This window comes from Mesoplodon mirus (genome assembly GCF_964341445.2).
Source record: "Mesoplodon mirus genome assembly, chromosome: 3".
Classification (NCBI taxonomy): Eukaryota; Metazoa; Chordata; class Mammalia; order Artiodactyla; family Ziphiidae; genus Mesoplodon; species Mesoplodon mirus.
Window position 1 is genome coordinate 95348269 of NC_138978.1, and position 12445 is coordinate 95360713.

Below are 12445 nucleotides of genomic sequence, written 5' to 3' on the forward strand. Positions count from 1 at the left end.
GGTCACCACAGGCCTGCATTCAGTTCTGGGACACACTTTATGAGGGATGCAGACAAATTGGAAAAGAGGGTGACTGGACAGCAGGGCTTGAAGCTATGTAATTTAAGAAAAGGTTGAAGAAAATGGAGATTTTAATCTGGGAAATACCAAGGGGGAAGAAGTGGTCCAAGGGAGCTGCCTTTGTATTTTTGAAGAGTTGTCATATGCAAGAGTAACTAAGGGAGTTCAGCACAGCCTTAAGGGGCAGAATTAGAACCAGAGGGTGACAACATATTTTAGAGCTGCCTCTAGCAGTGAGTTTTCTAGCTTTCCAGGTGCATGAGCTTAGGCTGCAGACTGCCCTCAGGGCACTGGAGGCAGGATTCAAGCTACGTATGTTTGCAGAGTTAGAATATATGTTGTCATTCTCAAACTTGAGACACTTCTATACTTACTAAATTTCTTTTTTTTTAATTAATTTATTTAATTTAGGCTCCATTGGGTCTTCGTTGCTGCGCACGGGCTTTCTCTAGTTGTGGTGAGCGGGGGCTACTCTTCGTTGCGGTGTGCAGGATTCTCATTGCAGTGTTGTCTTCTCTTGTTGCGGAGCACGGGCTCTAGGCGAGGGGGCTCTAGAGCGAAGGCTCAGTAGTTGTGGCGCACGGGCTTAGTTGCTCCACTCCACGTGGCATCTTCCCAGACCAGGGCTCCAACCCGTGTCTCCTGCGTTGGCAGGTGGATTCTTAACCCCTGCGCCACCAGGGAAGCCCTATATTTAACTAAATTTCTCTGTATAACATTACCTTCCCTTTCTGCAGTTGAGTGAAATCTTTATTCTCCTAGTATTTTCTTTATGTGTGCAACACCATTCTTTATTGTTAAGATAAAAGTCAGTTCCTAACATTTATTCTGAGTGATTGGAAAGTTTTTTTCCGTATCTTCCTCCATAGACTGTGAAGTCATGCACAACTACATGACTTCATGTAGAAACTACAACCAATAGGAACTCTGACCTCATGATTTGAGAGAATATAGTATTTTATGATCTCATTAGAACCTTGACATGTATGTGTGCTGTATGCGCACTATCTTGTTCATAATTTTTCTTGTAGGATTTTTTTTATACCATTTAGGTTGTGCAGATTTTGGTTTAGAGAGATTTGATTATACTGACAATCACTTATTTTCCTTTCATTGAGCTTCAAAAAAAAACATTATAAAGTCTTAACAACTTCAAAAATTTCATTGTAATACTCATACTGTAAATATGCTAAGGAAAAATAAACTTTATCATTTTGAGTTCTTAATTTTAAGGACTTCTATTTGTTCAGGTCATAATTCACTCCTCATGACCAAAATTTCTAAGCAGGAGAATTATATGAAAGAAAATGTTTTTGTAAATTCATTTCAGAAAATAACAAGAGGTGTTTAATTAAATCTGACTTCTCTGAACGTATAGATTTAGAGTTCTTTTCATTAGTCTATTTACTTAGTAAAATTAAAAGTTTATGTGTTGAATGACAACCTGGGCTTCTTTTTCTAAAGCAGTTTTTCTAATCCAACACTTGGATGAAAACTTGTTAGGAAATTTGTTAAGAGAATTTAGGTTCTACACGAATTTTACATCATAAAATTTGGAAATAGATTGCCATCATTGAATTAGGTTTTTTAAACAAAGTGGGTAAGTTTATCGAGACATTCATACACTTTGCTTTTCCATAACTGTTACATATAAAGTCTCAGTTGGGACTTTTCAACAAAATAATATGAATTGGCTAACATGATTGTTTTCACACGATTTGTGGGAGTAAATATCAGGCAAAATTCGAAGAATTGTTGAGTGTGGACAATACATTTAGAGATACTTCATTCTTTAGAATTCCATAGCCATGGCCAGGGGCCTGGAAAACATGGACTGCATCTCAGCAGAGTGGAACACTCATGACAACTCATATTTTCAGGACTTTTACGGTTTTAAAAACTCTTTTGAGATAGTCTTTCCTTGTGGGAAGATTAGGGGATGGTAGGAGGTCGTCTTTGGTGATTCTTCCAGCTTTAAATTTATATGGTTCTTACCTTGGAGTTTAAAGATTTGGATGTCAGGATAGGTTTTCTTTTAACTGTCTTGCAAGGGCATGTTCGATTAGAATTACTGATATGTTCAGAATATTTTTTCTGAATATCTAAGTAATATTTGTTTATCATTTTTCTGTGGGCTCTTTAGCTTTTTGGAGAGCCAGCAAAGCTAACGGGTTGAGACCAATAGATTGAGCTTTACTCGCTGACCTCAGAGCGCTCCTTCAAAGTCAGTGGACTCTTTCTCTTGCGCGCCCCCTTTCTCCAAGAGGTAAACAAACGACTGCGAAACCGAAGGCTGGCACAAATCCCTGTCTGTTTCTGGAGAAACCACTCAGAGCGCATGCTCTTCCGGTGATGGGTCTGTAGCGCCATTTTCATATGGAAGGGACTGCTCTCTAATTAGGCACACCGGTAGGACACCCTGCTTTAAAGTTGTTCGAGCTGTACGAGAAGCCTCACAGAAACAAGTCAAGGGCTTCTTTGAGATGAACCACTCCCTGCAGCGCTTCAGCTAAGGCTGTGTAAAGATATTCTTTTGTGATAATTTTCCCCGTGGACAAGTGGCCCTCTTCCCTCTCCCCTGTTCCCTCCCCTCCCCCCCTGGCTGGCCTCGCTCCTCCGCCCCGCCCCCCTCCAACACCAGAGCCACAGAAAGGTTAGGTATTTGTGATGATTTTGCGGCCACAGCAGCGACCCAAATGAGAGGACGTGGGGAACCGGATGGGAACGTTTTACCCAGTGAGAACAAAGCACAAGTTAACTCAGAGTCCAATAAGTGTAGAGGAAACCAGTAGGTGTTCTTCTGAGCTAGGAGGTAGGGCTTTTTTAAAAATAAAGATAGAGATCTGTCAGTGGTGAGGATGGCGGTTGGTTGAAAGATTAGCTATAGGTAAGGTGGGGCACGGAGTTCTGAGATCTTTAAGAGTGTGTGTGTGTGTGTGTGTGTGTGCACGCGCGCATGCAAGAGTTTAGAAGAACAAGGGTGAGTGGGGCGAGAGAGGTAGAGAATGAGAGAGACAGAGACGAAAAATCTGGAATAGGAAGAAGACTAAGGGGGTGCAGAAAACGGAGGGGCGCGGGCTTATTCTTGCCTGCGAAGCCGCTGCAGTGCCCTCCGGGATCACTCCCAACTCCACCGTTTCATTCATAACTTTCTGGTCTGAAGGCCCCGCCTGGCTGCTCAAGGCCCAGGGCCGCGTTTCCCGTACAGCAATTGGTGGACGGCAACAAAGCCTTAGCAACCGGCTCTTAGTGATCCGCGGGGCGGTTGGTAACTAGGGCGCGGGGCGGGCGCGGAGAAAGGAGCGGCGCTGTCCCTTTAAGGGATGGCCGCGGAGCCGTGAAAGTGGAGGGGGCAGAGGGAGGGCGGGGAGGAAGGTCTGGGGGCGGTCCCAGGGGCAGGAGGAGGAGGAAGAGTTGCTGCTGAAAGAAGGTGGCAAAGGAGGAGCCGGAGCAGCTGCTGCCAGCCGGCGGGCACCAGAGTCCTGCCCGCTGCCGCACGAGTAGCCACGGGCGCGATCGGGGCCAGAAGTCTCCTCCTCCATGATCCCTTTGGGAGCCGGGGGAAGACTTTGCCCGGCCGTGAGAGCTGGTGTGCGTTTCCCAGGCGCGGCGGCGGCGGAGCAGCGGCAGCAGCCGGGTCCGAAGCGGAGTGGCCACAGACCGGGGCGTGTGCGCCCCGCTCGGAGGGTGCTCGGGTTCCCCACGGAATGTCCCCGGGGCGCCCTGCGCGCTGACCCCCCAGCCGCCTCCGCCTTCGGCTCCTGCTGCCTCTCTCGGGCGGGCTCGGTGTTCGGGACTGCAAGCTTCCCGGCTCCTGGGCAGTGGGGAAGCCCCCGGGGGCGGCTGACCTCAGCTGGCCAGGACCCAGCCCTCCCCCGTGCGTATCTCGCTTAAGATGGCAGCGGAGTCAGGGGAACTAATCGGGGCTTGCGAGTTCATGAAAGGTGAGGAGCAGCCGCCCCGCATCCTCCAACCCTCCGTCGCCCCCAACTCTTTTCACTTCTCGTCCCAACGTCCCAACCACTGTCTCCGGCTTCTTCCTGGGCCCCCAGCGTATTGCGGTCGCTGCGCGGGCTCTCGTCCCCTCGGTACTATCCTCTCCCCGAGGACCCCCTGCTTCCGGCTTCTCTCTCTTTCTTGCGTCCCTCGTTCCCTCTGCAGCACTCTCGGAAGGCCTCCCCGCCCGATAATGGGACGGCGCCGGCCTCTGCCGGGCTCCTGCATGCAGCGGCTCGTGCGGATCCGGAGGATCCTTTCGGTTGCCTTTATCCTGCTACTGCTGGACTCGGTTTTCGGGACATCTCCAGACACACACCCCGTCTCTCCTCCCTTCCTCTTCTTGAAGTCTCCGGAGCTGCAGGGGAGAGGCTCGCCTCTGGCCTCTCCCTTTCCCTTCCGCAGCTGCTGAGGTGTGGAGATTTCTGAACCAAACTTGTATCTCCAGTGCTACGGGTACCCTCAGCTTCTAGCTGCTCCCGCTGGCCTGAACAAGGGGGATATGGGAGCACTGCCCGCTGCTGAGTTCCTCAGTCGGGCCCTTTTCTCTCTCTAACTGGTATGCTCTTGGATCTCTGTCGCTTTGTGGGAGAGATCGGGGCTCTGCAAGAATTCCATGTGTTAATGGGGTCTTTAAATAATGGGTGGCGATTGTTATTTTAATCTTGTTGCATTAGCAACCCCCCTTGCCCCCAGCTTCCCTACTTCTCATATGTTTTCTCCTGTCTTTTAAACTTGTCTTTCAGATCGGTTATATTTTGCTACTTTAAGGAATAGACCAAAAAGCACAGTAAATACCCACTATTTCTCCATCGATGAGGAGCTGGTCTATGAAAAGTAAGTTTCTTTCTTTCTTTCTTTTTTTCTTTTTTTTCTCAACCATTTAGTTTGTTGGCTCTTTGGTGAGGAAATGCTATGCACCTTTATGGCAGTTTTATTCACCTTCCCCCAGTGGTGCAAGCAACAAATCCAATTTCTTTAGGCTCAGATGCTTGGGGAGAGGTGCAGGGAAAGTTAACATAATTTGAACCTACCGTCACCTCATTCCTTTTAGACCTCTATCTATATTAGTTCTTCCTACCACCACAATAAACTGCAACCGTAGATTCCTAACACTCCCCAGAGCAGGACCAGGGAGACGCACCCTCTGTCCTTGCCAGATTCTGTAGTAGGCCTGTGAATCAGTCATGGAGTATTTATTGGAGCACCTACAGAGTACAGGGCAGTGTGTGTATTATAGGTGCTTCAGCTTTACAGTTCACAAGGCTTCTGTTGTATCTCAGGATGTTTTTGTTTGTGCAGCTCATATTTGAAAAGTGGGACACACTTAGCTGGAGATAGCTGTATCCAAGCCATATCTATGAGTAAGAGTTTATCTGTGTGGTAAATTATTGAGTTATTTTATTTGGGTGCCCCAAACTTCACAGTATTATTATTTTTGCCTTTGAGGAAGTGGTATAGGAGTGCTAATTTACATTCTTTGTTTACTGTGCCTCTGTGGGATTAGGATTTGAGAGTGTAAGATACAAGTAGGGAACTGTTTTCTGTGAAAGACCATTGATCTACAGGAAAAAGATATCGTATAGTATAGTAAAAACTTAATTAAAGAGAGATAAATCTCTACTTAATAAAAGCAACATATAATAAGGAATAAGAAGGCTGAGTTGACTTAATTATGTCTTTTTATTAAAAGAGCTAGTATTTCAGAGTTGTCCAACATATTCTAACAAACATTTAATTTTACCTTCTTGTTTTCTTAACCAAACGTGCAATTAAATGAACATAGTTAAATGAACCATAGTTACTTAGTAAGCTTCCTAGGACTTGTCCTGTTAAGAGGGATTTTGGCAGTTCTGCCAAAGGATTTGTGGGTACCACCAGGTATTGGAAGAGTGAGAGTATCCTCAAACTTCAAGAGTATATCTTTTATTTGAGGGAAAACATTCTTTAATTTCACTTCATCATAGGGATTTTTTTTTTTTTTTTTTTTTTTTTTTTGTTTGCGGTACGCGGGCCTCTCACTGTTGTGGCCTCTCCCATTGCGGAGCACAGGCTCCGGACACACAGGCTCAGCAGCCATGGCTCATGGGCCCAGCCGCTCCGCGGCATGTGGGATCTTCCCGGACCGGGGCACGAACCTGTGTCCCCTGCATTGGCAGGCGGACTCTCAACCACTGCGCCACCAGGGAAGCCCCATCATAGGGATTCTTGAAACTGATGTCTTCAGGACATTTCTCTTAGCGGTGCTGGGAGCAGGATGCTCCTTGAATGGCTGAAGTGAAAGTGGGAATGAAAGAGCCCTTTGCTGCTGCTCATGAATGCCCAGAGTTGCTGGGCAAAGAGGTCTAAATCCCTGGTGTCAGATTACAGCTCTGCTCCTAGATAGCATGGAGTACTGCACTGCCTGCTCTCTGACCTCTGGTACCTGGATGATGTCACTGCCAGCAGTGTTTATGGAGTGTTCGTTCTATTGTTGGGAATGTCCATTGTTATCGCCCTCTTTTTCTGGGTGTAGGGTTTGGGGACCTCTCATGAGTCCGAGGGTAGGGACTGTGTATATGCCATTATGTTTAATTCTTCAGTGATGTGCCAGAAGTTAATGTGTCACTGAACAAGCTCCAGGCATTGAGATCTAAGTTGCTTCTCTTGGGATTGCTAGATGATAGATCTAGCAGAAAATTACGTTTAGTCAACTAAACACAGTACTCAGTGGTTTTTTGATCCTAATATTGATATATGAGGAAAATTTTTTGTGTGATTTTAATGTTAGTATTTAGGATAGGGCTACAAATCACATTCTTCTTATATTGATTCTACTGTATTTCTGGTGTCCTGTAAAGAAAGACTTGCTGGAGAGACCATCCAATTTATATTGTGAGTTTTGATGTCATTCAAAACTATGATGAGGACTCCAGTCTGGGCAGAGTGTGTATTTCTTTTTATTTGAGGTGCCTAACTACTATGCCACAGTAGTGGCTATGGTTCTGATCACCCACAACGCCATTTTTTTGTCACCTCAACATATTTCACAGGGCTAGAGGATGTAGTGAATACACGGATGATGGATGCATATGTTACCTTCATGGAGCTCCAAACCTGCAGGGAGAAAGACAGGACTGCAGTGAGACGGAGAGAAAACATAACTGCCATAGAGTAACATAACCCCTGTGCTGGGAGGAATTCATGGGCATTGGGGAGCACTTCTGGTTGAGGGGTTCAGAAAAGGCTTCATGAAGGAGTTAAGACTGGCTTGAAGGATGGACAGAGATATGAGAGGAGAGATCCCAGAAGTGGGAACAGCGAGGATGAGGAGGGAGGCTCTGGCGCGTGTTCAGGGAATAGTAAGACCTCCGATTTGCCTGGTGTGTGTACAGGTTCAAGTGGGGCTGTGTGATATGAAGCTGAAAGGTCAGCTGGGCAGATTGAATGCAGCATGGTATGCCATGGGACTCTCTTGAGGATCTGGGGGCAGTCCAGGGTATGACTGCAATAATGGCAAACATTTATTGAGCATTTAAATGCATGCCAGATGCTGTTCTAGGTGCCCCACAACTATTAATTTATTTTATGTTCACAACAGTTTTGAGGCAGCTACTATTACCATCCTTAGTGTGCAAATGACGAGAGTAAGGTACAGAGAGTTTAGGTAGCTTGCCCAAGGTCACAGAAGTAAGAAGTAGCAGACCTGGAATTTAAAACCAAGGCCTCCGGTTCCAGAGTACATATATCCTCTCTCAAAAAATTAATATGATGCTATCATCACTTAAGATGGATTAGAGAGGAGGTAGAGCCCACTTAGAAAAATTCCGAAATGTTTGGTGGGGAGAAATAAGTGCCTAGATTAGGACTAGTGGCCATGGTCATGGAAAGAAGGGCTCTGAATCCATGTGACTTGGGAACAGATCAGGTGGGTGGGTTGGTGGGGTGCTGAGGAAAAAGAGGGGTCAAAGAAGTCTTTAAGACAGCCTGGGTCACGGTGAACCTGCTGGGGCCATTGACTGAAATAAGAAGTAGGGCAGAAGAATTGGCTTTAGTGGAGAGATCAGGCATTCCATGTTGGTCAGGTTGGAATTAAGGAATTTAAGGGATGTGTATGTCAGTGTTGGATATCACATAAATTTGAAGTCCTTAAATGTGGGAATTTTCCCCAAAGAGATGATAAAGCCATGAGAATGATGTGATTTCTGGGGAGAAAGAGAAAATATCAAGGCCTGTATTTCATAAGCATGACCAGGATGAGAGGAGCAAGGGAAAGAGGTGGAAATAAGCAGCCAAAGAGGTGGACAAATACTGAAGGAGAGAGAAGAAAGGGGAGAGTGACAGAAGTGGTGCAATCTATCTCTTCAGCTCCACTTCAGGGAGGTATTGAATGAGAGAGACTATAAAGCCCCTGAAGGATGAGTAATATCTGGGTTCTTCTATGGAGGATGGCTTACGGTGAGGAAAACCTTGACTATCATATCAGATTGTACATGTCTCTAAGGAAAGGGGAATATTAGTATACATAATCACACAGGCCTTGTACAGCCCTGTATCTGTGTACTTATTTGCTGAATGTATAAGTGAAATACTGCCTTTCTGGCTAAATTATCACCCTGGAAATGCAACTATTATTTTTGAATCAGGAAGTAGACTCTTTAAATATTAGGCTGTGGGCATTCTGGACACAGCTGTGTTTTGTGCAGAGGTTTATTTAGTTATGGAGAGACATTAGTGCATTATGATTGAAATGGCAACCTTCTGAGAAGCTGGTGGAGAAAATTTAACAAAGTGGCCTTATGAGGTCAGGCTGTCTATTAGAAATGAAAGTCTGAATTTTCTCCTTGATTTTTAAACAGAATTTATCACATTAATATAAAGGCCTGAGCAGTTTTAGTAAAATGTGGTTGATAATAAGCATACATTTGTCCTTGGTTTATGACTTCACAGATCAGAATTAACATTAGCGTATAGACTAACACACTTGTGGGAAAAAAATAGCCCCATAAAAAGGGAGCCTTTCAAAGATTTGTCTGTATGTGATTAAGCTACAAATAATGTACAACCCTCCAGAAAGGTTAGTTCTTTGGTTTTGGAATTGGGCCGTGTAATCTAAATAGAGGCTTACTTTTTATAACTTGGCTCAAATTTTTTTTGGCTCAAAAGTTAGCAAAATCAAATATGTTAATTGTTATAACCTTTGTGTGCCCCCCTTAACGGTGATGGGTGTAGGGTTGGATGTTTATGCATAGAAAGCCAGTTTGCTATAAAGCAGAGTGTAGAGGGCTTGTCCATTTTCATTTCTTCTCTCCTTGCGTTTGCAAAGGAAAGGTATTGAAAATGCAGGAGAGAACCCTGCATGGTCATACTCTGGGGACTGAATATTAAGCAGTTTCTGAAACGATTCAAAGGATTTCACCAAATGTTTTATCATGGAAGAATGAGCAGCCTCTAATGAGGACTAATTAGCTAACTTGAAAATTTAAATAATTTAAAATGTTTAATTTTCATTTAAACTTTATTAAAGCAGGCTGATATTAATACAGCCGGGAATTTTTGGATAAGTAATTTATAGAAGAATGATTTCTTTTATGTAGCCTGTAGCATAGGTTTGAGTTGAAATGTGAGCCTAGGACATCTTTGAGAGAAATACAGAAAAACTTCTCTTGCCCGAAAATACTTGTGGAAATGGATATTTAGGTTAGATAGAGGTAGGAAGAAACACTTTTGGTTTTTCAATTTTTATTTTAAATTTAATGTGTAACAAGTAGGTTTATTTAACGGACAGCTGAATGCCATCTAAGCACATATATACATACACAGATATGTGATCTTATAAGAGCCTTAGGGCCATCATTTGGTACCTTAGCTTTCATTATAAATTGCTATGATATAAACAGATATTTATAGTCCTGTGACAGGCAATGTTCTATATCCTTTATACACATTGACTCAATCTTCAGAGCAACCCTAGGAGTTAGGTGCTATTATTATCACCACTTTATAGGTAAGGAAACTGAGGCCCAGAGAGGGTTATGCAGAGCCTAAGGTCATTGAGCTAGTAAATTTGCCCTGAAGTCTTGCTCTTATGCTTCCAGCAAGTTCCCAGTTGTCCTGAGCCTGAGGCTGGGGAGAGGGTGAAGAACAGCTTTGCCCCTCCCTGGCTCACGTGGCCCTTCTAACTTGGGTGGTGATGGCTTTGGCAGTAAATGTGCTGCTGACGTTGTGTTCACAAATTTGTGTGCAGGCTGTATCTGGGAATGTGTGATAGTAATTAAAATGTTTTTCCACGGCTCCACTTTTGTGGGTGTAATTTTGCTTTTTCTCCTTTCAGTGGACTGCCCCGCCTAAAAAGGAGAGAGAAAGTAAATTGAGTTAATTATCGTTATATATTAATAGGAGAGATGAGAACAAAAGAAGCCCAGTTTTTATAAGGCTGTGAAAACTTTTTGCAGGCTGTCTGGTGAAATGTTCTTGCTGCTTAACTGGTGTAACGTAAGATGTAATGATTTCTACATAGAATTCTCCTAAAGACTTGGAAAACTCTTTAGCTTTTAAAAGATGGTATAGGTTTCTACTTTCTTCCCCTTTTCTCCTTCCTCCCATCCTAACCTTGCAGAAGTAACCCAGTATTGTTCAGGGCCACTTTTTCCACTCTCTGTTTTGAACACATGAGTTTTAGGTGTGTGCTTGTGTATGTGTACACCTGTGTACATAACCAGGAGTACTATGCTGTGTACGTGATGAGGAAATAGACATATCTGTATACATTCACTGGTCAGTTCTTAATTCTGTGACCCACTGGAGTCAACTGTTACTTTCAGGATATTGATATTTAAATAGTTGCTGTTTTGACCTCCTAGGCATTCACAGTGGGCAGTCAGTCTCTGCTCTTCATAAGGACAAATTGTTACTCAGTTCTTTCAGTTTGCTTGAGATAAGCCTGGTGAAAATGCAAAATTTAACGGAGGTGCTGAGGACTCAGTTAAAAACTGACAGGGCTAGTCTTAAAAGGGCAGCCTGAGAGAGGGATCCGAATGGACTGTACGAGAGTCCAATAAGGAGCTGTCTGCCGTCCAAGTTCTTTGTCGGCCAAGTCACCACAGGGCAGCTTCATTATTGTGTTTGAAGTAGATCCCTAAGACATCAGATGTTCTCATTTGTAAGTTCATAAACACATTCCAAAGCTGAAAGTAAATGATCTTTACTTAGCCACTGTTTAATATACCTTTGTGCTTAAAAAACAAAGAAAAAGAAAAAAAGACTTGACACATTTTTATGGGAAGTGAAGAAAGCAAAATTTAAAAGAAAGTTGTAAGCGGTTGGAAATAGAGAAAACTTAACATTTAGATGGGATAGATTTTGGTGCAGAGCACTGTGCTAATGCTTTGGGGAGACACAGATACATACAGAAGGAAGTGGAAACAATACACTGCAAGGCAACATATGACAAAAGCTGTAAACGTACATATTAGAAATCTAAGAACGGAAGACATATAAAGGCTATGATATTTGAACTAGCTTTTGAAGGGTGTGTAAGAGCAAAAGAGTAAATTTTATGATCTCCGTGAGGACATGTACTGCCTATTTTTGCTCACCACTGTATCCCTATACCCAGCACAGTGCCTGGCATAGAGATGGTGTACAAGAAATTTTAGCTGAATGAATGAGTGAGTGAAGAAGGAGGAAAGAAAGATTTCAGTGTTGGGGAAATAGCAAGATTCTGCCAGGTGAGGCAAAATACTTGCAGTGCAGAGAGATCACAGGTGAGGCTGAAAACATGGTTGGGGACTGGCCTATGGAAAGCTGTTTGGATCTCAGTTCTGCTGGTTTATGAATGACAGGGAGACGGAGCAGAGCTCTGCTTAGGACGAGTACTCCCATGGCTAGGAGGTGGGGTGTCTGTTGTCTGTGGCCAGGCTGGTTTATGGTTGTAGCAATGGGAACAGAAAGGCCCGGTGGGAGAGAGGCTAGAGAGGATGGAGTGACTATATTTGTGACTGACCAGATGAGGGGGTGGGGGAGTTGAAGGTTAAGCTCAAGGTTTCTGACTTGGGTGATTGGGAGAAAGGGACACCTTAAAGTAGGCCATGTCTGTAAATCAGATGGAGGAGCTGCCTTTTTTGTTGCCTTGTTTTATTTTGGGGATGGCGAAGAGAAGTAAAAAAGGGGGGTCTATAATGAAAGTGGACGAGGAGTCTTTGTGTTTTGTGATCTTTCAGCAGAAAATAGACAATGTCTGCCCTGGATATTTAGATATTTACTTGTTTAAAATCTGGGGAGGTGGGTGGGACAGCTGATCTCAAGTTCCTTTCTGGCTCACTGATTTGAGTTGGGCTTAAGTGTGGAATGCAGGGGACACGGGTTCATGCCCTGGTCCGGGAAGATCCCACATGCCGCGGAGCGGCTG

The 12445-nt window shown here is 44.2% G+C and overlaps 1 protein-coding gene across 5 annotated transcripts in view; it reads left to right on the forward strand.

Moving 5' to 3' along the window:
- The first annotated feature begins 3484 nt into the window (after positions 1–3484).
- CDC14A (cell division cycle 14A) overlaps positions 3485–12445 on the forward strand; it is a 172881-nt gene continuing 163920 nt past the window's right edge. For 3 of the 5 annotated variants that reach the window (XM_082614086.1, XM_082614089.1, XM_082614085.1), the window contains exons 1-2: positions 3485–3937; positions 4803–4893. In XM_082614086.1, the coding sequence (XP_082470212.1) occupies positions 3601–3937; positions 4803–4893 (428 nt within the window). In that variant the 5' untranslated portion in view covers positions 3485–3600. Of the gene's footprint in view, positions 4005–4802; positions 4894–12445 lie in introns of all 5 variants that reach the window. The other 2 variants (XM_082614090.1, XM_082614087.1) reach the window with 1 other exon arrangement.